The sequence below is a fragment of the Oncorhynchus gorbuscha genome, linkage group LG19 (genome assembly GCF_021184085.1).
Source record: "Oncorhynchus gorbuscha isolate QuinsamMale2020 ecotype Even-year linkage group LG19, OgorEven_v1.0, whole genome shotgun sequence".
Taxonomy (NCBI): domain Eukaryota; kingdom Metazoa; phylum Chordata; class Actinopteri; order Salmoniformes; family Salmonidae; genus Oncorhynchus; species Oncorhynchus gorbuscha.
Genome location: NC_060191.1, coordinates 19,384,186 through 19,409,479, shown reverse-complemented (window position 1 = coordinate 19,409,479; position 25,294 = coordinate 19,384,186). Strand labels below are relative to the sequence as shown.

The following is a 25,294-nucleotide window of genomic DNA, read 5'->3' as shown; positions in this document are numbered from 1 at the left end:
GTCACTCACTCAGCATGAAAGACTGGACGTGCCTCACATACAGTACGTTTCAAGTCTACATGATAGGGTTCTTTCTACCATGTCACTGTCATCAAGCCATAGATAAAGGCTCCTTGCCAAATCCTCACCACCAGCACCCGTCTGGAAGTGAACCCCAGAACAACAGTGTATGCAGCAGATCAAAGGGACTTATGCTGGTTTATATTACATTACTGTAGCTAGGACTGAATTGGATTATGTTGGGCATTTCGTAATAGCATTTTCCACTTCCACAAGCTCCACATCTATCCCCAGCTGTGAGGCTCGTCAACATGTGGAGAACTTCACAAACAGAAAACGGCAACTCTTCAGGGTGCTGCTGATAAACACGCCAAGAAGCTCATCCACTCAGTGCCTTTGTGTGGAAGTCTGTGGAAGGTCTAGAAGCCTCAGAGGGTCTGTAGGGTCAGGGCATTTGTTGGACTGTCTTGCCTAAGCTCCTGCAGGCACTGTGCTTGTCTTGTTGTGAGTCATATTTGCATTTTCCTGGCTTTAAAGCCATTGGATAAATGTTGATTTGTCGATATTTGATCTCTGCCCAGTCTCCATAACCTTTGATTTTCGCACTCTACATGTTTATGATCGTCGGTCTAGTCTATGCATATTCATAAGAGCAGAGAGACAGTTGTGTAAATCATTTCATAGTTTTATGGAGTTTATGTAGCATGGTTTTTAGCTGCAACTTTACCAAGTGTTTTTTTAATATTTCAAGATCCCTCAAGCATTTGCATAAGCAGTATAAATGTGAGCCTACTCTTTAACTTGAGGGCATTGCTCAACCATCAGAGCATGTACTAAGATCTTAGATCTTCAATGATAGATTCAGGTTAGATGGGGTGACAGTGGTTTTAGGGGGACATGCTGTTTGGCCTGCTCAGACAGGAAGCCACAGCATCATATCCTGTTTGCTCAAGCTGTCTGCCTCCTCTGAGAAGCCTAAAAGCCTGTGAGTTAATCCATTGGGAGTAATGTCCTCATATATCGCCCAGGCAGGACAGGCAGGAGGCGGTAATTCATGAAGTAAACAGGAGCAGACACCGCCTCCCCTCGATTTATGACACTGTGATCATCGCTTGACCTCATCGCTAAATGCAACCGTCTCCTCTGAATCAGAATGAGGCAGCCCGTTATCAATATTGATGGGGTTCATATCTCTGTTGACTTTGTTTTCGGCTCCCCATTTAAAAGCTGTGTGGCAGGATCTCATTGGTGCAGTACATCAATCTGGGCTGTGCTGAGTTGAAACCCTTAGAGGACACGCTGCCCTTATTAAGTTGGTGCCAAAACACAGGTCACAGCATTCTGGAGATTTAGTTGAACAAATCCCTGCGCAATCTGCATCCATCTGTCCCGGTCTCATCTCAGAAATCAAGCAGATGTGGAAATTAGCATTTCGAGACAATTCAGGTCTGACTCATAGCTTACCTGAGTGATTAATAATGCAGAGAGCAAACTTTGCTCAAACTTGAATCTTCTGACCTTCTTACAGGAGCTGCTCGTTTTTCCCATCTAGTCAAACAATTTATAGTTTGTTTTGTATATTAGGTGAAAGTGGGTACCTGTCGCCTCCCCTTGGGCCTGGTGTCTTGGTGCAGACAGAGGGAGTCTCGTTCCCCTGTGGGGGCGGTGGTTAATTGTGTGAAGTCACCTGTGAAAGACTGAAGGCTGGGAGTAAATGAGCCAGGTGTCCCAGTCAGGGGCCCTTGTGGCCTCACCTCTCTCTCCATTCCTCTCTCTCTCTCTCTCTCTCTCTCTCTCTCTCTCTCTCTCTCTCTCTCTCTCTCTCTCTCTCTCTCTGTCTCTGTCTCTGTCTCTGTCTCTGTCTCTGTCTCTGTCTCTGTCTCTGTCTCTGTCTGTCTGTCTGTCTGTCTGTCTGTCTGTCTGTCTCTCTCTCTCTCTCTCTGTCTCTCTCTGTCTCTCTGTCTCTCTGTGTGTTCACACTGTCATCACAGTTCAGCTAATACTCAATCACAATGCCGCACTGGCAATGAGCATCGCATGCTAATGAGAGCTTAGCATCCAAACTCAGAAAGTTCCAACAGCTACTGTAGAACTTGATGGCAGAATTATAGTGATCATTATGAAGCCGATGCTGCTGTTGTAGTTATTCACATTAGCCTGTGACCGTTTTAACAGATATGGGTACAGCTAACTTTGGTTGTAGCTAGGTTAACCTGTTCTCACTCTCTCTCCTCTTCTAGGTGGTGGTGTGCCCGCTGTTGGCCATGCTGTTCTGGTGAGGTGTGGTGAACCCCTGTCAAAATGAGGCTGGTGCCCGGGTCGCCTCGGCCCCTCCCCCTTCTGGCGGTGGGCCTGGCTCTAGCCCTCACAGCCCTCTTACCTCACCTGGCCATGGGAGTCACACCCTTCCCCCAGGACCTGGAGCCAATCAGCATTGTGGGGAGAGAACGTGAGTGCAAGCCCGTCATGATGCAATGTTGCTCCTTAGTTCAGGGGGGCATGAAGTTCTGATGTACCGTTAAAGGACAGCATCTTGTCAGTTGTATGTACACATATTTTGTCAGTCGTCTTACAGATCTACGTCAGTACAGGGCTGCCCAACCCTCTTCCTGGAGATCTACCATCTGTGGGTTTTCAATCCAACTCTAATTTAACACACCTGATTCTACGAATTAGCTGCTCAACAAGATCTTAACTGGCTGAATCAGATATGCTAAATTAGGGTTGGACTGAACTTACAGGACAGTAGATCTCCAGGAAGAGGGTTGGGCAGCCCTGTTCAAATACATAATTACGATTATCGAAATAAAATAGCTATACATTTTAGCTATATGACATAATACAAAATCTGATTGGCCTACACGTACAGCCCATCAGTGGCACCTAATCAGTAGGAGGTGTGGTAAGGAGGTCCTGGCGTTGGCAGTCGCCAGCCTCATCCTTTATTTAAGAGTTGACGGAGACTAAGGCCTGGCGCTTTAATTGATCTATCTGGAGGAGTGGAACATTAGCATAAATAGCCCCACTAATAGATCTATATGTGGAGCCCATCTCAGGTGTAATGAGGGCCATTTGTCAGCAGGTCTGAAGGTGTCTGGGCGTCAGAACCCCTCACAACTCCCCAGGATGTCCATTATGTATGGTAATACATCCAGCGCCCAGCTCCACCGCCGAAATCATCTCCCTCACAGAGGCTAATTGGAGGAACTGGTTTAGAGGTTTCCATGGCGACGTGGCGCCCAAAACTTTAAAGGAAGTGAAAGTGCTGAGGAGTAATTAAAGGGACGAGAGGTCGCCGAGGTGGAGTTATCCCTCTCCCTTTCTGCCCCACAGCGAATCACTGCTCTGCTTGACCCAATCACCCCCAAGTTGAAATCGTTAAACAGTCGAGTCGGACTTGCTTGGTTGGGGGAAAGATGCTTCCCCCGAGGAGATTGTAATTTCAGATAGTGTCCCATTTTAGAGGTCTGCTAATTCAGCTACAAAAGCCAAGTTGGACAGGAAGGCCTAAGCCAGGGGTGTCGAACTCATTTTTCCCAGGGGTCGTACCCCCTCCGACCCATGGGCCATATGTTTGATACCCCTGGCCTGAACAGTTAATGCAGCACTATGGGAGAGAAGATGGTCACAGGCCAGCCTCGACGGATTGATTTTGATTTCAACTAGGCAACTCTGTTAAAAACCATTTCTGATTTGCAATGACGGCCTACCAAAAGGCATTAGGCCTCCAGCGGGGACGGGGGCTGGGATTTAAAAAATAATAATAAATATATGACCAAACACACATCACGACAAGAGAGGCAACACTACATAGAGACCGAAGACAACATAGCATGGCAGCAACACATGACAACACAGCATGGTAGCAACACAACATGACAACAACATGGTAGCAACACAACATGGTAGCAGCACAAAACATGGTACAAACATTATTGGGCACAGACAACAGCGCAAAGGGCAAGAAGGTAGAGACAACAATACATCACACAAAGCAGCCACAACTGTCAGTAAAAGTGTCCATGATTGAGTCTTTGAATGAAGAGATTGAGATTAAACTGGCCAGTTTTAGTCTTTTTTTGCAGCTCGTTCCAGTTGCTAGCTGCTGCGAACTGAAAATATGCGACACAGGGATGTGTGTGCTTTGGGGACCTTTAACAGAATGTGACTGGCAGAGGTAGTTAGCAAACCAGGCCAAAGACCCTCAGAGACACCAGATCTCCTTAGCCGACAGGAATGGAATGGTCTACTGTATCAAAAGCTTCAGCCAAGTCAATAAAATTAGCAGCACAACATTGCTTAAAATCAAGGGCAATGGTGACATCATTGAGGACCTTTAAGATCAATAGAGTGAAACCAATCCATTTAACCTGTAGATTTGATATGTGCTGAAACCAGATTGCCATACTCCCAGAGAGAATACCTCAAGCTCTAAACCCCCTAGTAACATCATTCTTCTTCCAAAAATGACCAGTTTTTGATTATTAAGGGCAAAAAATCTTTTGAACACCAAGAACACTTTTTTCATTTAAACTGGGGAAGGAAAAATCAGAAAGAGGCCTACTGCCAATCTTGTTGATGTAAATTGAGAAGTTAGGATCAGCTTTATGACAGGCATAATATAATAATAATAATATATGCCATTTAGCAGACGAATGGAATTTATCCAAAAAACTTCAGCCAGTCATGTGTGCATACATTCTAAAATCATGGGTGGTGACCCTTTAAGGGATTGCATACCAGAGAGAATACCCTAACCCTAGACATCAAGAAAGCCAGTTGATTATTAAAAAAATTTCCCAACACTTTTCATAAACAAGGAAAAATAGAAAGAGGCCTACAACAGTTAGGATCAGCTTTATCTCCCCCTATATAAAGGACAAACTGTGGCTGCCTTCCAAGCAATGGGAACCTCCCCAGAGAGGAGAGACAGGTTAAAAAGGTCAGAGATAGGCTTGGCGATGATAGGGGCAGCAACCTTAAAGAAGAAAGGGTCTAAACCATCTGACCCAGATGTTTTTTTTAGATGAAGTTTCAGGAGCTCCTTTAGCACCTTTAGCACCTAGTGACCACCTGCAGGGAGAAACTTTGTAGCGGGGCAGGGGAAAAAGAGGGAGGAGCGTTGGGGGTAGTCGCATTAGAAGGGAGATGAGGAAATGTTGGATGGGCAAGGAGGCATGGCTGAGTCAAATAGGAATCCTGACTTAACGAAGTGGTAATCAAAGAGGTCAGCCATGTGCTTCTTGTCAGTAACAACCACATCATCAACATTAAGGGACATGGGCAGCTGTGAGGAGGGGTGTTAATTCTCCACGTCTTTAACCGTTTTCCTGAACTTCTTGGGGTTAGACCCACAGAGAGAACTGCTCCTTAAAGTAACTAATTTTGGACTTCCAGATAGCCTGGGTGTATTTATTTCTCATTTGCCTGAACTGGAGCCAGTCAGCGTGAGTATGTATGTGCCAAGCCTTTCGCCAAATGTAATTCTTGAGATGGAGTAATTCTGCAAGATGACAGTCGAACCAGGGGCTGAACCTGTTTTTAATTTTCATTTCCTTTATGGGGGCGTGTTTGTTGAACCCCTCGCCAACAGCCAATGAAATTGCAGGGCGACAAATACGAAACAACTTAAATCTCATAAATCAAATTTCTCAAACATACAAGTATTAGGCAACATTTTAAAGATAAAATTCCTGTTAATCCAGCCACAGCATCTGATTTAAAAAATGCTTTACAACCAAAGCTCCACAAATGATTATGTTAGATCACCACCAAGCCACAGAATAAACACAGCCATTTTTCCAGCCAAAGAGAGTCACAAAAAGCACAAATAGATAGATAAAATGAATCACTAACCTTTGATGATCTTCATCAGATGACATTCATAGGACTGTATTGTTACACAATACATGTATGTTTTGTTCAGTAAAGTGCATATTTATATTTTTAAAAATCATTTTACATTGGCGTGTTACGTTCAGTAGTTCTAAAACATGCGATGATTTAGCTTAGAGCCCCATCAAATGACAGAAATACTCATAATAAACATTGATAAAGATACGACTATTATACATTTTACATTACATTTAAGTCATTTAGCAGACGCTCTTATCCAGAGCGACTTACATGGAATTAGAGATAGACTTCTCCTTAATGCAACCGCTGTGTCAGATTTCAAAAACACTTTACGTAAATAGCAAACCATGCAATAATCTGAGAGTAGTGTTCAGACAACAAAGAAGCCAAAGCGATATCCGCCATATTGGGAGTCAACATTAGTCAAAATTTGCATTAGAAATATTCACTTACCTTTGATGATCTATATCAGAATGCACTCCCAGGAATCCCAGGTCCACAATAAATGCTTGATTTGTTCGATAATGTCCATTTATGTCCAACAAATCCAAATGCGCATGCAGGTCCAGCAGAACGTCGGACGAAAAGTTCAAAAAGTTATATAACAGTCCGTAGAAACATGTCAAACTAATGGGGCGGCAGGGAAGGTTGCAAGTTCAAACCCCCGAGCTGACAAGGTACAAATCTGTATTTCTGCCCCTGAAATGGCAGTTAACTAACTGTTCCTAGGCCGTCATTGAAAATAAGAATATGTTCTTAACTGACTTGCCAGGTTAAAACTTGTTAGGGACTAGCTCCCTCTGCGGGGATCAAATCAGCGGAAATTTCAAGGGCGCCACATATAGTTTTTGATCAAACTCAAACTTTCATTAAAACACACATTCAAGGTACTGAATTAAAGCTACACTCGTTGTGAATCTATCCACCAAGTCAGATTTGTAAAATGCTTTTCGGCGAAAGCATGAGAAGCTATTATTCTGATAGCATGCACCCCCAAATTACTGGAACGTCACCTAAAACGACAGATTTTGCGGTAGCCGGCGCTACCTAAAACGCAGAAATAAAATATAAAACATTCATTACCTTTGACGAGCTTCTTTCTTGGCACTCCTAGATGTCCCATAAACATCACTATTGGGTCTTTTTTCGATTAAATCGGTCCATATATAGCCTAGATATCGATCTATGAAGACTGTGTAATCAAGGAAAAAACTGAGTTTTATAACGCAACGTCATTTTTTTTAATTAAAAAAGTTGACGATAAACTTTCACAAAACACTTCGAAATACTTTTGTAATGCAACTTTAGGTATTAGTAAATGTTAATAATCTATCAAAATGATCACGGGGCGATGTATATTCAATAGCTCCACGTCCTGATATCATGTCCAAATATTTCTCAACCAAAACATCCTGTCGGAGACCGGAAGAAATTGGCTGTCTCTTGTTCGTTTGACCAAGAAACAAAGCCTAGGCAAATGACAAGACTGTTGACATCTTGTGGAAGCTGTAGGAGTTGCAATCTCGGCTTCATGTAATTTGTTTTCCCATCAACAATACCGGCAACTGGCGCATTGATATATTTTCCAGTTTTCAGTGATCAGATTTTCCTGCGCTTTTCGATGAAACGCACGTTCTGTTATAGTCACAGCCGTGATTTAACCAGTTTTAGAAACGTCAGAGTGTTTTCTATCCACACATACTAATCATATGCATATAATCTTTAGGATGTTTTCAAAATAAATGTTCAATAATGTTCCAACCGGAGAATTCCTATGTCTGAAGAAAAGCTAACTCTCTCGTGACCACGCGTCATGAGACCAAGGCACTCTGCCAGACCACTGACTCAAACAGGTCTCATGAGCCCCTCCTTTATAGTAGAATCCTCAAACAAGTTTCTAAAGAAGATTGACATCTAGTGGAAGCCTGAGGAAGTGACAAATGGCCCCATAGATACTGTGTATTCGATAGGCCAAGCTTTGAAAACCTACAAGCCTCAGATTTCCCACTTCCTGGTTGGATTTTTCTCAGGTTTTCGCCTGCCATATGAGTTCTGTTATACTCAAACATCATTCAAACAGTTTTAGAAACGTCAGTGTTTTCTATCCAATACTACTAATAATATAGCGGGCAGTTTACTTTGGGCACCTTATTCATCCAAGCTACTCAATACTGCCCCCCTGTCACCAAGAAGTTAACAATACCACTGAAAATATCAAAAAAGAAGGTCCAAGCATCTTCGACAGAGGGGATCAAGCTGATTCTATACCATTTTACAGATGCCAGTTCATGAAGAAGTCTTGCTCATTAAAGTTTTTCAGCAAGCGTCTATGACAAATCAGGACAGGTTGTTTCGCTGAGCAGTCATTACGAACGCAGGCTGTAAAACAGTGATCACTAAGGTCAATACAGAAGACACCAGACTGATACCGATCAGGATTATTTGTGGGGATAACATCGAGGAGAGTATAATTTTTTGGGGTGTTTGGTAATAATCTGAGGAAGATAACGTGATTCCCATTGCTTTAGGACTTGGTCAGGTGGTTTAAGCATGTCCCAGTTGTTACAGTGTTTTTGTTTTGTATAGCTCTTGTGATAAACTTAGGGTCTAGAGATGCTTCCCGCTCCCCCCTCTTAATTTACAGTTAAGTGTATTATCTCTAGCAGCACAGAATAGAGTCATGGGATAGCCCACATTAACAGCCACATGACAGTTAGAACAAATTGCAATCTGGGCATCTGCAGCAAATGTGGGGCAAAGGAAAACCATACAAAATAGAAACTGAGAAAGCATACTGCAATCAGAGGGTTATATCAAGTCAACAACCTATTTTCTCTCTCTCTCTCTTGTACTTTTTCAAACAATCTTTATTTTTGTGCTTGAATACACCTTATTTTCAGATTCACACCCTTGATTTCTTTAGTGCTTGGTTTGTCATTATGGATATTTTTTCTCCCGGATTAACACTGTCACTGAATTGAGCTTGCTACTCTTTCCCCCTCCCCATGCAGACTCCTACCTGTACCCAAGCTTCCATGGCCTCATGTCGGACAACGATACAGTACGACTGGGCCTGGACTTCCAGAGGATGCTCCGGATCAACCACATGCTCTACATCGCAGCCAGGTCAGTCAACACGCCTCAGTATTGTTCACTCATCTTCAATGCACTGGACTGCCTTACATTAACCCTGTATTGACTACTCTTCATTGAATCCCTTTGTAGTATTTCTGTCATTGTATCAGTCAACCATATTGGATAGCTCCCGTTACGTTCATATTTCCATACTGTAGGTTTATTATGTGAAAGGTACCTCAGGCTCAGCAAGAAGCCCTTCTACATCAATAAGCCTGTTAAAGAACTGTGTGACTGACCCTAATCAATCTAATTTAGGCTGCGAACAGGCAGCTTGGGTGTGGTGTGGTGGGATTGGGTTTCAGGGCAGAGAGGAGACATCTTAAAATGTTTTCTGACCTTTGACCTTTTACAGAGATCATGTGTTTGCTATCAGTCTCAGCACCTCCTCTGAGCAGATCGTCCCACAACAGGTAAGCCTTATGTTGTCTCACAAACACATTGTTTACATGAGTCATGACCTCATGGGTCATAGAGTAGTGTATCATAGCAGCTGGCTGGACATAAGAGCATTACTGGTCGTTCAATGGCTCCTATTTTTCTGCTCATCTTTTAAATATAGGTTATTTGTGTTGTTTTCTTCTTACTCAGTCGGTCTCTTCATTCAAGCAGATACAAAGCCATTTCACTACAGACAGATATCCAATAGAAGTTATGTCGCGCACTCCTGGTTTTGAAGTGCTGCGCTCTCTTCCATCTGAATCCCATTTTTCAAACACGATTGCTCTTAAACAAAAATCACTTTAAGGCCTGGGTTTGTGTTTGCTTGTCACTATTGTATTTAGATTCATTTACAGCTTGAGTCATCTCCATAAGGGACCCACTCAACATCAATGAGATCTAACGTTATTGACTTGTATTTGATTACAGTGGAAATACATGAGCAGAATGATGTGTAGTGCAGAGAATTGTCAGAAGAGAACGTATGTATTTAAAAAAAAGTTAGGAGCACTAACAATATGTGCATTGCATAATACATAGTGTATTTTTTTTATTTAACCAGGCCGGTTGAGAACAAGTTCTCATTTATAACTGCAACCTGGCCAAGACAAAGCAAAGCAGTGCGACACAAACAACACAGAGTTACACGTGGGATAAACAAATGTACAGTCAATAACACAATAGAAAAATCTATATACAGTGTGTGCAAATGTAGTAAGATTAGGGAGGTAAGGCAATAAATAGGCCATAGTGGTGAAATAATTACAATTTAGCAATTAACACTGGAGTGATAGATTTGCAGAAGATGAATGTGCAAGTAGAAATACTAGGGTGCAAAGGGTCAAAAAAATATATAGATGGGATTTACAGATGGGCTGTGTACAGGTGTAATGATTGGTAAGCTGCTCTGACAGCTGATTCTTGAAGTTAGTGAGGGAGATATAAGTCTCCAGCTTCAGTGATTTTTGCAATTCGTTCCAGTCATTGGCAGCAGAGAACTGGAAGGAGAGGCGGCCAAAGGAGGAGTTGGCTTTGGGGATGACCAGTGAACTATACCTCCTGGAGTGCATGCTACGGGTGGGTGCTGCTATGGTGGCCAGTGAGCTGAGATAAGGCTTTACCTAACAAAGACTTCTTGATGACCTGGAGCCAGTGGGTTTGGCGATGAATATGAAGTGAGGTTCAGTCAACGAGAGCATACAGGTCGCAGTGGTGGGTAGCATATGGGGCTTTGGTGGCAAAACGGATGGCACTGTCATAGACTACATCCAATTTGCTGAGTATAGTGTTGGAGGCTATTTTGTAAATGACATCGCCGAAGTCGAGGATTGGTAGGATAGTCAGTTTTACGAGGGTATGTTTGGCAGCATGAATGAAGGATACTTTGTTGCGAAATAGGAAGCCGATTCTAGATTTAATTTTGGATTGGAGATTCTTAATGTGAGTCTGGAAGGAGACTTTAAAGTCTAACCAGACACCTAGGTATTTGTAGTTGTCCACATATTCTAAGTCCGAATCGTCCAGAGTAGTGATGCTAGACGGGCGGGCAGGTGCAGGCAGCGATCGGTTGAAGAGAATGCATTTAGTTTTACTTGCATTTAAAAGCTGTTGGAGGCCACGGAAGGAGTGTTGTATGGCATTGAAGCTCGTCTGGAGGTTTGTTAACAGTGTCCAAAGAAGGGCCAGAGGTATACAGAATGGTGTCGTCTGCGTAGATGTGGATCAGAGAATCACCAGCAGCGAGAGTGACATCATTGATGTATACAGAGAAAATAGTCGCCCAAGAATTGAACCCTGTGGCACCCCCATAGACTGCCAGATATCCAGACAACAGGCCCTCCGATTTGACACACTGAACTCTATCTGAGAAGTAGTTGGCGAGGCAGTCATTTGAGAAACCAAGGCTGTTGAATCTGCTGATAAGAATGCAGTGATTGGCAGAGTCTAAATTCTTGGCCAGGTCGATGAAGACGGCTGCACAGTAATGTCTTTTATCGGTGGCAGTTATGATATCGTTTAGGACCCTGAGTATGGCTGAGGTGCACCCATGACCAGCTCGGAAACCAGATTGCATAGCCTAGAAGGTACGGTGGGATTCTAAATGGTCGGTGATCTGTTTGATTCTAGCCATCCCGGATCCGGGATCCTGAATACAGCCTCAGGCTCATTACATTTACATACATTTAAGTCATTTAGCAGACGCTCTTATCCAGAGCGACTTACATTACCATAACGCAACGTTAACTATTCATGAAAATCGCAAATGAAATTAAATTAATCTATTTGCTCTCAAGCCTAGCCTTTTGTTAACAACACTGTCATCTCAGATTTTCAAAATATGCTTTTGAACCATAGCTAAACAAGCATTTGTGTAAGAGTATTGATAGCCTAGCATAGCATTTAGCCTAGCGTTCAGCATGCAACATTTTCACAAAAACAGGAAAAGCATTCAAATAAAATCATTTACCTTTGAAGAACTTCAGATGTTTTCAATGAGGAGACTCAGTTAGATAGCAAATGTTCAGTTTTTACAAAAATATTATTTGTGTAGGACAAATCGCTCCGTTTTGTTCATCACGTTTGTCTACGAAAAAAACCTGTATCCAGGAGTGTAATTCTCTCCGCAAGCTCATTAGCATAACGCAATGTTAACTATTCATGAAAATCGCAAATGAAATGAAATAAATATATTAGCTCTCAAGTTTAGCCTTTTGTTAACAACACTGTCATCTCAGATTTTCAAAATATGCTTTTGAACCATAGCTAAATCAAGCATTTGTGATAGCCTAGCATAGCATTAAGCCTGGCATTCAGCATGCAACATTTTCACAAAAACAAGAAAAGCATTCAAATAAAATCATTTACCTTTGAAGAACTTCAGATGTTTTCAATGAGGAGACTCTCAGTTAGATAGCAAATGTTCAGTTTTTACAAAAATATAATTTGTGTAGACAAATCGCTCCGTTTTCTCCATCACGTTTGGGTAAGAAAAAAAACGAAAATTAAGTCATTACAACGCAAACTTTTTTCCAAATTAACTACATAATATCGACAGAAACATGGCAAACGTTGTTTAGAATCAATCCTCAAGGTGTTTTTCACATATCTATCGATGATAAATCATTCGTGGCAGTTGACTTTCTCCTCTGAAGAAATGGAACGCGCATGGACCTAAAGAATACGCAATAATTTTGATGCAGGACACCGGGCGGACACCTGGTAAATGTAGTCTCTTATGGTCAATCTTCCAATGATATGCCTACAAATACGTCACAATGCTGCAGACACCTTGGGGAAACAACAGAAAGGGCAGGCTCATTCCTGGCGCATTCACAGCCATATAAGGAGACATTGGAACACAGCACCTTCAGAATATGGGGCATTTCCTGTATGAAATTTCATCTTGGTTTAGCCTGTAGCATTTAGTTCTGGGGCACTCACAGGTAATATCTTTGCCGTTTTGGAAACGTCAGTGTTTTCTTTCCAAAGCTGTCAATTACATGCATAGTCGAGCATCTTTTTGTGACAAAATATCTTGTTTAAAACGGGAACGTTTTTTATCCAAAAATTAAAAGAGCGCCCCCTATCTCGAAGAAGTTAATTTGGCTTTTGAAGATTTTAGAAAGGGTAGGATAGGATATAGGTCTGTAACAGTTTGGGTCTAGAGTGTCCCCCTTTGAAGAGGGGGATGACCGCAGCGTTCCAATCTTTAGGGATCTCCGACGATACGAAAGAAAGGTTGAAAAGGCTAGTAATAGGGGTTGCAACAATTGCGGTGGATAATTTTGGAAAGAGACGGTCCAGATTGTCTAGCCCAGCTGATTTGTAGGAGTCCAGATTTTAAACCAAGAGCTATATCTGTTCTTAGTTCACATCTTTTGGAATGGAGCATGCTTATTTACGATGGTGAGGAAAGCACTTTTAAAGAATTTCCAGGTATCCTCTACTGACAGAATGAGGTCAATATCCTTCCAGGATATCCGGGCCAGGTCGATTAGAAAGGCCTGCTTGCTGCAGTGTTTTAGGGAGCGTTTGACAGTGATGAGGGGTGGTCGTTTGACTGCGGACTCATTACGGACGTGGGGAATGAGGCAGTGATCGCTGAGATCCTGGTTGTATTTAGAAGGCAAATTGGTCAGGATGATATCTATGAGGGTGCCCGTGTTTACGGATTTAAGGTTGTACCTGCTAGGTTACTTGATAATTTGTGTGAGATTGAGGGCATCTAGCTTAGACTGTAGGACGGCCGGGGTGTTAAGCATATCCAAGTTTAGGTCACCTAACAGTACAAACTCTAAAGATAATTGGGGGGCAGTTAATTCACATATGGTGTCCAGGGCACAGCTGGGGACTGAGGGGGGTCTATAACAAGCAGAAACAATGAGAGACTTATTTCTGAAAAGGTGGATTTTTAAAAGTAGGAGCTCAAACTGTTTTGGTACAGACCTAGATAGCATGACCGAAATCTACAGACTATCTCTGTGGTAGATTGCAAGTCCACCCCCTTTGGCAGTTCTATCTTGGTGGAAAATGTTGTAGTTTGGGATGGAAATGTCAGGATTTTTGGTAGCCTTCCTAAGCCAGGATTCAGACACGGCTAGGACATTAGCGTTGGTGGAGTGTGCTAAAGCAGTGAATAAAACACACTTAGGGAGGAGGCTTCTGATGTTAACATGCATGAAACCCTGGCTTTTACGGTTACGGAAGTCAACAAATGAGAGCGCCTGGGGAATAGGAGTGTAATTGGGGACTACAGGGCCTGGGTTAACCTCTGCATCACCAGAGGAATTTAGGAGGAGTAGGATAAGGGTACGGCTAAAGGCTATAAGAACTGTTTGTCTAGTGCGTTGAGAATAAAAGGAGCAGAGTTCTGAGCATGGTAGAATAGATTCAGGGCATGAACATTTACATTTACATTTAAGTCATTTAGCAGACGCTCTTATCCAGAGCGACTTACAAATTGGTGCATTCACCTTATGACATCCAGTGGAACAACCACTTTACAATAGTGCATCTAAATATTTTAAGGGGGGAGAGGGGGGGTGAGAAGGATTACTTTATCCTATCCTAGGTATGAACAGACAATGGTATGGTAGGATGTGAGTACAGTGGAGGTAAACCTAGGCGTTGAGGGACGATGAGAGAGGTTCCGTCTCTGGAGGCACCATTTAAGCCAGGTGAGGTCTCCGCATGTGTGTGGGGTGGGACAAAAGAGCTATCTCAAGGCAAGGTGAGCGGGACTGAGGGCTCTACAGTGAAATAAAATAATAAGAACTAGCCAAGACAGCCGTTGTCAAGGCATATGCAAGGTCGCAGTTGCAAATGAGAACTTGTTCTCAACTAACCTACCTGGTTAAATAAATAAATATATTGACAGTAGAGAGAGGCATAAAGCAATCACAGGTGTTGATCAGGAGAGCTAAGACAACAACGGGTAAATGGAGATGAATGGGCAGAGTGGCTCAGTTAGGTACATACAGGACCTGAGTTTGAGGCTGGGGCCGACAGGTAAATAAAATTAGGGGCATCAGCTGTGTAGCCGAGTGACCATAGGGTCAAAAGAGCAGCAATAGGGGCCTCCCGGGTGGCGCAGTGGTTAAGGGCGCTGTACTGCAGCGCCAGCTGTGCCATCAGAGACTCTGGGTTCGCTCCCAGGCTCTGTCGTAACCGGCCGCGATTGGGAGGTCCGTGGGACGACGCACAATTGGCCTAGCGTCGTCCGGGTTAAGGAGGGCTTGGCCGGTAGGGATGTCCTTGTCTCATCGCGCACCAGCGACTCCTGTGGCAGGCCGGGCGCAGTGCCCGCTAACCATGGTTGCCAGGTGCACGGTGTTTCCTCCGACATATTGGTGCGGCTGGCTTCCGGGTTGGATGCGCGCTGTGTTAAGAAGCAGTGCGGCTTGGTTGGGTTGTGTATCGGAGGACGCGTGACTTTCAACCTTCGTCTCTCCTGCGCCCTTACGGGAGTTGTAGCGATGAGACAAGATAGTAGCTACTAAAACAATTGGATACCACGAAATTGGGGAGAAAAAAGGGGTAAAATTTTTAAATCACCTATTGCTGCTCTTTTTTTACATTTTACCGAAATCACTACTATGCTAGGCGAGCAGGGAACACAGCGTTCAGAAAAGCTAATGGGCCAGGCCATAATACTAACCTGGCTTTCTCACCTTCCCATGCTTCTTATCTGTCTCAGTGAGCTCATTAGTGTGCGCCTGATCATAATCAAAAACAGTCTGCTTCATCATGGATCTATTCCTTTTCTATTGCCCAGTTTCAGTTCTAATCCCCAGTCTCCTCACCAGGCCCACCATGATCCCCAACTCAGAGATACTGTATATCAAAGGCCTGGATGGGCAAAAGCAATAAATAGCTAACTCCACCTCTCTCTGCCAGAGGTCTTATCATATTGCTGACGTCTATCCTATTTATCCTATCATATTGGATCTTCAATAGGGAAGTGAGAAGAGCCTTGGGGGATACATTTCACTCCACTTTAAGGCCCAGAAGGGTAGCAGTTGAGTCTTGAGCCAAAAGAGGGATTTCACCTTAGTCTCTGGATAAATCCTATTTCCCAGCATGCCCCATGGTGTTGATGAGTTTGGAGCTCCTGCAGGGAGGACAGCGGGATCAGCATAACACCCTCCCAGTCAGTCGGCAGTGGACCAGTGGATCTGCACTGGTGGGCAGTGCATTAAACCACCTTCAACCAGGCAACCTTGTTCACAAGTTGATGGATCTCTTCCTATTCACTCCACTAGCGGGGGCCCACTGGGGGGCCAATGCTAGGAGATAAGGACGTCCAGGAGGACCATAGATAGCTAGTATCAGGGCAATCTACTTCCCATAGGAATGCATTGCAGATTCCTTTCTTATTCCTTGATCTTCTTGTTGGTCTAATTATCCATAGAGATGTTTTGTTGTTAAGAAGTACAGGTGGATTGGGATGGATTGTATGGGAGATGGATTGTAGAGGAACAATAGTTTTTAGTTGCACGCTGACAAGGTTAGACACAGCTCCTCGTGTGTTTCAGATGTTTGTTTGTCAGAAGCTTAATTGAACTTGATGAGATTTTCATCACAGCTGTCTCCTAATAGCATTTGAATGGCTGGGTGAAAAAAGGGTCTCTTTCTTGCTCTGACAGTTGGTTGTCTGTCTGTGTGTTGCAGAAATTGACTTGGAAGACAAAAGATGTGGATAAATGCACAGTGAGGGGGAAGAACAGCGTGAGTATCTCTCTCCCTTTTTTCTCTGTTTCTCGCTCTCCCACTGTCTGGTCTGCGATGTGGGAGGGTAGCACTAACAATAGCATAGATTGCTTATCAAAATCAGCACCACAGGTATCTGCAGTTCCAGAACCAGTCTCTGGCACCAGCAGTGCCAGCCTCCCAGAGCTCTAGTGAAACCATAGAGATCAGCACAGGGATTATGGTAATGACAAGAATAAGAACAGAAGTATGACTGAGAGGGTGTGTGTGTGTGTGTGTGTGTGTGTGTGTGTGTGTGTGTGTGTGTGTGTGTGTGTGTGTGTGTGTGTGTGTGTGTGTGTGTGTGTGTGTGTGTGTGTGTGTGTGTGTGTGTGTGTCCTTAGCAAAATGCCATTCAGTGCATAATAAGCTGTGCAATGACACTGCAGGTGGGGTGATAACACCAGCAGCCAGTAGTCACATTGCCGTCCCCTGAAACCCAGCTTGTTTCCCTTTGACAGGATGAATGCTACAACTACATCAAAGTTCTGGTTCCACGCAACGATGAGACGCTATTTGCCTGCGGGACCAACGCTTTTAACCCCACCTGCCGCAACTACAAGGTAGGACACTACACCTCAGTCACCTTTCTATCTAAAGCCCCCAGCTCCATACCCAGCACTGTTCCGAAACATAACAGCTGGGGTAAATACGCTTAGTTAAAACAATTGTCAGCATGGGGAGGTTTAGCAGTTAAGGGCATCACCTACAGGTGTTGACATCCTGACTTTCTCCTAACTTTTTGTGAGAAAAAAAGTGTCCTCTCTTTATCTACAGTATAAAATCATCAAGTCGACATTGTCGTGCACAGATAAACCCCTATAGCGCTCCAGAATGCAGAACCACTTCAAAGGAGTGCTGCTATCCTGGATGTTGATGGAGAAACATGTTGACTCAACCGAGGTTGGCAGCGGTCTGTTGACTGAACACAGATCCAGGATGATAATAACCGTCTTTATTCACACATCTGAGGAATAAACTGCAACCGCAGATGATTTGAGAGCATGTCATCCACTGAGAGAGAGAGTGGGGGAGAGAGAGAGTGGGGGAGAGAAAACAAAACATGCCTGAAAACTAGTCAGAATCCCAGGGGAGCCACTACTTTAGTTCCATGAAGGAACTCATGCCACCTACACTCTATTGCTATCTGAATGGTCAAATGATTAACAACCCAAAGTGTGCCAGAGAGAGAGATGTCGGCTGAGTGGAAACATACAATAGGAAAATAGCGATACGTTAATCGTGACAACGGTGCATAGATGGATTCATACTCCCCAGGATGTCTACCAATACAAAAGAAGTCTGGTTGAGCTGAGATGACATCACGGTTCTGGGCAATGATTCACAGTGTGCTTTTTGGAAGAGGGGATGTAACGTCTACAGTCTGAGAAAAACCGGGAGCGATGACTATCTGGAGAACTGGGAATAGTGTGCTGAAGTGTAAATCATATCATCCAATCTGTCTGCAGCATTCCTTGGAAAGACTGAGCAGGGCAGTGGGGTCAGGAGAGGGGGCGTGTTAGGGTGAAGTGGATTGGATTGTGGGTGTGGAAGGGTGAAAAATGTTTTATTTTGCACAGAGTGCATTTTCCATGTAAATTGATCACCACAAAACACTCTGCCCAATGAGCCAGCTGGATCAAAGACAGGGGTTGTGTGATCAGGTGGTAGCTAGACCAGGAAGTGAAAACCTGTATCCTCTAGTCTAAATCACACTGTACTGTAGTACTGAAGCCCCAGAACCATGGTTTAGCAGATAGATCAGAGATGTAACAGCCAAAGTAACATTGGTGGATTTCTCACTTAGAGAGTGTACCCATAGGGAACACAGCATTAAATATAAACACAGATGTTGACAGCTGTCACTGTGTGTGTTTGTGAAGATAGCTGTTTGCTGGAGCTGCCGAGAATGACCTCTCTTCCTGGTCGCATTCTGCAGCCCCCCCCACCCCCCACTACCACAGCGGGATTCACACATATTGTCTGAGCCGAGGTTTACGACCTTGTTAACGGTGGGGCAGGAATAGCTGCTAAAGATCTGTGGTTAGGAGATACTGTCTCCTCACAGTGCTGCCAGAGTAGCAGCCATAGTGCAGGCTGACAGGAGTGTTACTCCTGACCTTTTGACTTTACTGTTGTTACAATGCAGTGTAAAACGTACTAAATAAAAGGTATATTTATGACACGTGTTCCTATTTATTCATCAGGGTTGACTAGAGGCACATTCTGTCCATGACTTTAAGGGGTCGACTTTATAACTTGGCAGTTAGCAGTAAAGCTAACCTGATATAAAACAGAACAATACTCAAGTTTGGACTGAAATCGATTTTTCAGTAAGGGAAAAACAGTAAACACTGACCTAGTTATTTTAGTTGAGGTTTTTCAATATAAGCTCCTTGGAGTTATTTTTTTTAGTTACACTCCTATAAATAGCTTTATGAAGTACCCTCTTCCCTCTCTTTCGTCCCAGATGTCCACACTGGAACAGGACGGTGAGGAGGTGGTGGGTCAGGCCCGCTGTCCCTTTGAGTCTCGCCAATCCAACGTCGGCCTCTTCGCTGGTGAGTTGCTCTGGACAGAGACAGAGAGACATGTCAGCTGGGGGCAGCAACTTGATCAGTAAACTTGCCCTCAATCTTGCCAATTTGCCAGTGACATTTAGACATAGTTCACACAGTGTCATTGAGAGCAGCACAGCCACTACATTTACATTTACATTTAAGTCATTTAGCAGACGCTCTTATCCAGAGCGACTTACAAATTGGTGCATTCACCTTATGACATCCAGTGGGACAGTCACTTAACAATAGTGCATCTAAAACTTAGGGGGGGGGTGGGGTGAGAGGGATTACTTAACCTATCCTAGGTATTCCTTAAAGAGGTGGGGTTTCAGGTGTCTCCGGAAGGTGGTGATTGACTCCGCTGTCCTGGCGTCGTGAGGGAGTTTGTTCCACCATTGGGGGGGCCAGGGCAGCGAACAGTTTTGACTGGGCTGAGCGGGAGCTGTACTTCCTCAGTGGTGGGGAGGCGAGCAGGCCAGAGGTGGATGAACGCAGTGCCCTTGTTTGGGTGTAGGGCCTGATCAGAGCCTGGAGGTACTGAGGTGCCGTTCCCCTCACAGCTCCGTAGGCAAGCACCATGGTCTTGTAGCGGATGCGAGCTTCAACTGGAAGCCAGTGGAGAGAACGGAGGAGCGGGGTGACGTGAGAGAACTTGGGAAGGTTGAACACCAGACGGGCTGCGGCGTTCTGGATGAGTTGAAGGGGTTTAATGGCACAGGCAGGGAGCCCAGCCAACAGCGAGTTGCAGTAATCCAGACGGGAGATGACAAGTGCCTGGATTAGGACCTGCGCCGCTTCCTGTGTGAGGCAGGGTCGTACTCTGCGGATGTTGTAGAGCATGAACCTACAGGAACGGGCCACCGCCTTGATGTTAGTTGAGAACGACAGGGTGTTGTCCAGGATCACGCCTAGGTTCTTGGCGCTCTGGGAGGAGGACACAATGGAGTTGTCAACCGTGATGGCGAGATCATGGAACGGGCAGTCCTTCCCCGGGAGGAAGAGCAGCTCCGTCTTGCCGAGGTTCAGCTTGAGGTGGTGATCCGTCATCCACACTGATATGTCTGCCAGACATGCAGAGATGCGATTCGCCACCTGGTCATCAGAAGGGGAAAGGAGAAGATTAATTGTGTGTCGTCTGCATAGCAATGATAAGAGAGACCATGTGAGGTTATGACAGAGCCAAGTGACTTGGTGTATAGCGAGAATAGGAGAGGGCCAAGAACAGAGCCCTGGGGACACCAGTGGTGAGAGCGCGTGGTGAGGAGACAGATTCTCGCCACGCCACCTGGTAGGAGCGACCTGTCAGGTAGGACGCAATCCAAGCGTGGGCCGCGCCGGAGATGCCCAACTCGGAGAGGGTGGAGAGGAGGATCTGATGGTTCACAGTATCGAAGGCAGCCGATAGATCTAGAAGGATGAGAGCAGAGGAGAGAGAGTTAGCTTTAGCAGTGCGGAGCGCCTCCGTGATACAGAGGAGAGCAGTCTCAGTTGAATGACTAGTCTTGAAACCTGACTGATTTGGATCAAGAAGGTCATTCAGAGAGAGATAGCGGGAGAGCTGGCCAAGGACGGCACGTTCAAGAGTTTTGGAGAGAAAAGAAAGAAGGGATACTGGTCTGTAATTGTTGACATCGGAGGGATCGAGTGTAGGTTTTTTCAGAAGGGGTGCAACTCTCGCTCTCTTTAGCCAACGGTCAGGGATGAGTTGATGAGCGAGGTGAGGTAAGGGAGAAGGTCTCCGGAAATGGTCTGGAGAAGAGAGGAGGGGATAGGGTCAAGCGGGCAGGTTGTTGGGCGGCCGGCCGTCACAAGACGCGAGATTTCATCTGGAGAGAGAGGGAGAAAGAGGTCAGAGCACAGGGTAGGGCAGTGTGAGCAGAACCAGCGGTGTCGTTTGACTTAGCAAACGAGGATCGGATGTCGTCGACCTTCTTTTCAAAATGGTTGACGAAGTCATCTGCAGAGAGGGAGGAGGGGGAGGGGGCGGAGGATTCAGGAGGGAGGAGAAGGTGGCAAAGAGCTTCCTAGGGTTAGAGGCAAAAGCTTGGAATTTAGCGTGGTAAAAAGTGGCTTTAGCAGCAGAGACAGAGGAGGAAAATGTAGAGAGGAGGGAGTGAAAGGATGCCAGGTCCGCAGGGGAGGCGAGTTTTCCTCCATTTCCGCTCGGCTGCCCGGAGCCCTGTTCTGTGAGCTCGCAATGAGTCATCGAGCCACGGAGCGGGAGGGGAGGACCGAGCCGGCCTGGAGGATAGGGGACATAGAGAGTCAAGGGATGCAGAGAGGGAGGAGAGGAGGGTTGAGGAGGCAGAATCAGGAGATAGGTGGGAGAAGGTTTGAGCGGAGGGAAGAGATGATAGGATGGAAGAGGAGAGAGTAGCGGGGGAGAGAGAGCGAAGGTTGGGACGGCGCGATACCATCCGAGTAGGGGCAGTGTGGGAGGTGTTGGATGAGAGCGAGAGGGAAAAGGATACAAGGCAGTGGTCGGAGACTTGGAGGGGAGTTGCAATGAGGTTAGTGGAAGAACAGCATCTAGTAAAGATGAGGTCGAGCGTATTGCCTGCCTTGTGAGTAGGGGGGAAGGTGAGAGGGTGAGGTCAAAAGAGGAGAGGAGTGGAAAGAAGGAGGCAGAGAGGAAAGAGTCAAAGGTAGACGTGGGGAGGTTAAAGTCGCCCAGAACTGTGAGAGGTGAGCCGTCCTCAGGAAAGGAGCTTATCAAGGCATCAAGCTCATTGATGAACTCTCCGAGGGAACCTGGAGGGCGATAAATGATAAGGATGTTAAGTTTGAAAGGGCTAGTAACTGTGACAGCATGGAATTCAAAGGAGGCGATAGACAGATGGGTAAGGGGAGAAAGAGAGAATGACCACTTGGGAGAGATGAGGATCCCGGTGCCACCACCCCGCTGACCAGACGCTCTCGGGGTGTGCGAGAACACGTGGGCGGACGAAGAGAGAGCAGTAGGAGTAGCAGTGTTGTCTGTGGTGATCCATGTTTCCGTCAGGGCCAAGAAGTCGAGGGACTGGAGGGAGGCATGGGCTGAGATGAACTCTGCCTTGTTGACCGCAGATTGGCAGTTCCAGAGGCTACCGGAGACCTGGAACTCCACGTGGGTCGTGCGCGCTGGGACCACCAGATTAGGGTGGCCGCGGCCACGCGGTGAGGAGCGTTTGTATGGTCTGTGCAGAGAGGAGAGAACAGGGATAAACCGACACATAGTTGACAGGCTACAGAAGAGGCTACGCTAATGCAAAGGAGATTGAATGACAAGTGGACTACACGTCTCGAATGTTCAGAAAGTTAAGCTACGTAGCAAGAATCTTATTGACTAAAATGATTAAAATGATACAGTACTGCTGAAGTAGGCCAGCTGGCAGTGGGTGCGTTGTTGACACTACACTAATCAAGTCGTTACGTTGAGTGTAATAGTTTCTGCAGTGTTGCTATTCGGGGGCTAGCAGGCTAGCTAGCAGTGTTGTTTACGTTACGTTGCGTTAAAAGAACGACAATAGATGGCTAGCGAACCTAGAAAATCGCTCTAGACTACACAATTATCTTTGATACAAAGACGGCTATGTAGCTAGCTAAGTAGCTAGCTACGATCAAACAAATCAAACCGTTGTACTGTAATGAAAATGAAGTGAAATTGTGATACAACCTGTGAATGCGACCGGGTAGTTGAGTTCTATACAGAAGACGTTGGCTAGCGTTGGCTAGCTGTTGGCTAGCTAGCAGAGTCACCTACGTTAAGGACGACAAATAGCTGGCTAGCTAACCTCGGTAAATTAAGATAATCACTCTAAGACTACACACTCTAAACCTAAACAACACAATTATCTTGGATACGATGATACGATGATACGAAGACAGCAAAGACAGCTATGTAGCTAGCTAACACTAAACTAATCAAGTCGTTCAGTTGAGTGTAACAGTTTCTCCAGTGCAGCTAATCAGTGGACGTTAGCTAGCTGGCTAGTGAAGACTACGTTAGGACGGCGAAATACGATAATTACGCAATTATCTTTGATACAAAGACGGCTATGTAGCTAGCTGAGAAGAAATTGCTAAGATAAGACAAATCAAACCGTTGTGAAACCGTTGTGACATAAAGTGTAGCCATGAAGTAAAAATACACATTGGGAGGCATGGGTTTCTAGTCTTCATTGCAATTGTGTTAATTTGAAAAAAGCAAACCTTTCTTAAATGAGTGATTTTGTTCCTCTCAGGTGGTGATTTCTACTCGGCCACCATGACAGACTTCCTGGCGAGTGATGCAGTAATTTACCGTAGTCTGGGAGAGAGCAGCCCGGTGCTTCGTACCGTGAAGTACGACTCCAAATGGCTACGAGGTGAGCCCCTGGCCTTGGCCTTAGGTCTCAACTTGTCAATTTACCTTTAGAAGCTTACTCAAAATCATCCTCAAATATCATTATCTATTTGTATGCAGTACATTACATATTAGAGCAGTATTTCATTCTAAATCAAAGTATGGTACCCACATGAGTGATGCTTCCTACCAAAACACTGACTGCCTAATGCTTAACTGTTGTGAATACCTTGTAAGACAGTCAGTGCTACTGTTTCATATTTCTCCCTTTGTCTCCTCAGAGCCTCATTTCCTCCATGCCATTGAGTACGGGAACTACGTGTACTTCTTCTTCAGTGAGATTGCTGTGGAGTACACCACACTTGGCAAAGTAAGAGGGTTGTAGTTAAATACTACAGAAGGGGGTGGTAGGTAGCCCAGCGGCTAATGACCTGTGGCCGGTTCGATTCCCGGGACGGGCGCTGAAAAAAAGGGTAGAATTGATCTGGCAACTAGAGGGCTGCTGGGTTCTCATCCTCAAGACATTCCCCTACCGTTGGCCCCTTGAGCAAGACCCTTTGCCCCCTAGATTCAATTTCCGTGACCCCATGAAAATCTAATTAGCATTAAAAAAAAATCCCCATCAAAATCAGTCAGTTTAAGCTAGAGATACAGTGAGGAGAACAAGTATTTGATACACTGCTGATTCTGCAGGTTTTCCCTACTTTTTTTTTTAAATATGACCTTTATTTAACCAGGCAAATCAGTTAAGAACACATTCTTATTTTCAATGACGGCCTGGGAACAGTGGGTTTAACTGCCTGTTGAGAGGCAGAACTACAGATTTGTACCTTGTCAGCTCGGGGGTTTGAACTCGCAACCTTCCGTTTACTAGACCAACGCTCTAACCACTAGGCTACCCTGCCGCCCCTACTTACAAAGCATGTAGAGGTCTGTAATTTTTATTATAGGTACACTTCAACTGTGAGAGACGGAATCTAAAACAAAAATCCAGAAAATCGCATTGTATGATTTTCAAGTAATTAATTTGCATTTTATTGCATGACATAAGTATTAGATACATCAGAAAAGCAGAACTTAATATTAGGTACAGAAACCTTTGTTTGAAATTACAGAGATCATACGTTTCCTGTAGTTCTTGGGGCTGTCGCTGGGCAATACGGACTTTCCGCTCCCTCCAAAGATTTTCTATTGGGTTCAGGTCTGGAGACTGGCTAGGCCACTCCAGGACCTTGAGCTGCTTCTTACGGAGCCACTCCTTAGTTGCCCTGGCTTTGTGTTTCGGGTCGTTGTCATGCTGGAAGACCCAGTCACGACCCATCTTCAATGCTCTTACTGAGGGAGGAGGTTGTTGGCCAAGATCTCGCGATACATGGCCCCATCCATCCTCCCCTCAATACGGTGCAGTCGTCCACCTCCATGCTTCACTGTTGGGAAGGTGTTCTTGGGGTTGTATTCATCCTTCTTCCTCCAAACACGGGAGTGGAGTTTAGACCAAAAAAGCTCTATTTTTGTCTCATCAGACCACATGACCTTCTCCCATTCCTCCTTTGGATCATCCAGATGGTTATTGGCAAACTTCAGACAGGGCCTGGACATGTGCTGACTTGAGCAGGGGGACCTTGTGTGCGCTGCAGGATTTCAATCCATGACGGCGTAGTGTGTTACTAATGGTTTTCTTTGAGACTGTGGTCTCAGCTCTCTTCAGGTCATTGACCAGGTCCTGCCG

General features: G+C 45.0%; 1 protein-coding gene across 8 annotated transcripts in view; it reads left to right on the top strand.

Moving 5' to 3' along the window:
• LOC124005112 (semaphorin-6D-like) overlaps window positions 1–25,294 on the top strand; it is a 178,763-nt gene that overhangs the window by 117,922 nt on the left and 35,547 nt on the right. For all 8 annotated transcript variants that reach the window (XM_046314061.1, XM_046314060.1, XM_046314056.1 and 5 more), the window contains 8 exons: window positions 2,241–2,449; window positions 8,868–8,982; window positions 9,347–9,404; window positions 16,603–16,659; window positions 17,142–17,243; window positions 19,151–19,241; window positions 23,465–23,587; window positions 23,847–23,935. In XM_046314061.1, the coding sequence (XP_046170017.1) occupies window positions 2,302–2,449; window positions 8,868–8,982; window positions 9,347–9,404; window positions 16,603–16,659; window positions 17,142–17,243; window positions 19,151–19,241; window positions 23,465–23,587; window positions 23,847–23,935 (783 nt within the window). In that variant the 5' untranslated portion in view covers window positions 2,241–2,301. The remainder of the gene's footprint in view (window positions 1–2,240; window positions 2,450–8,867; window positions 8,983–9,346; window positions 9,405–16,602; window positions 16,660–17,141; window positions 17,244–19,150; window positions 19,242–23,464; window positions 23,588–23,846; window positions 23,936–25,294) is intronic.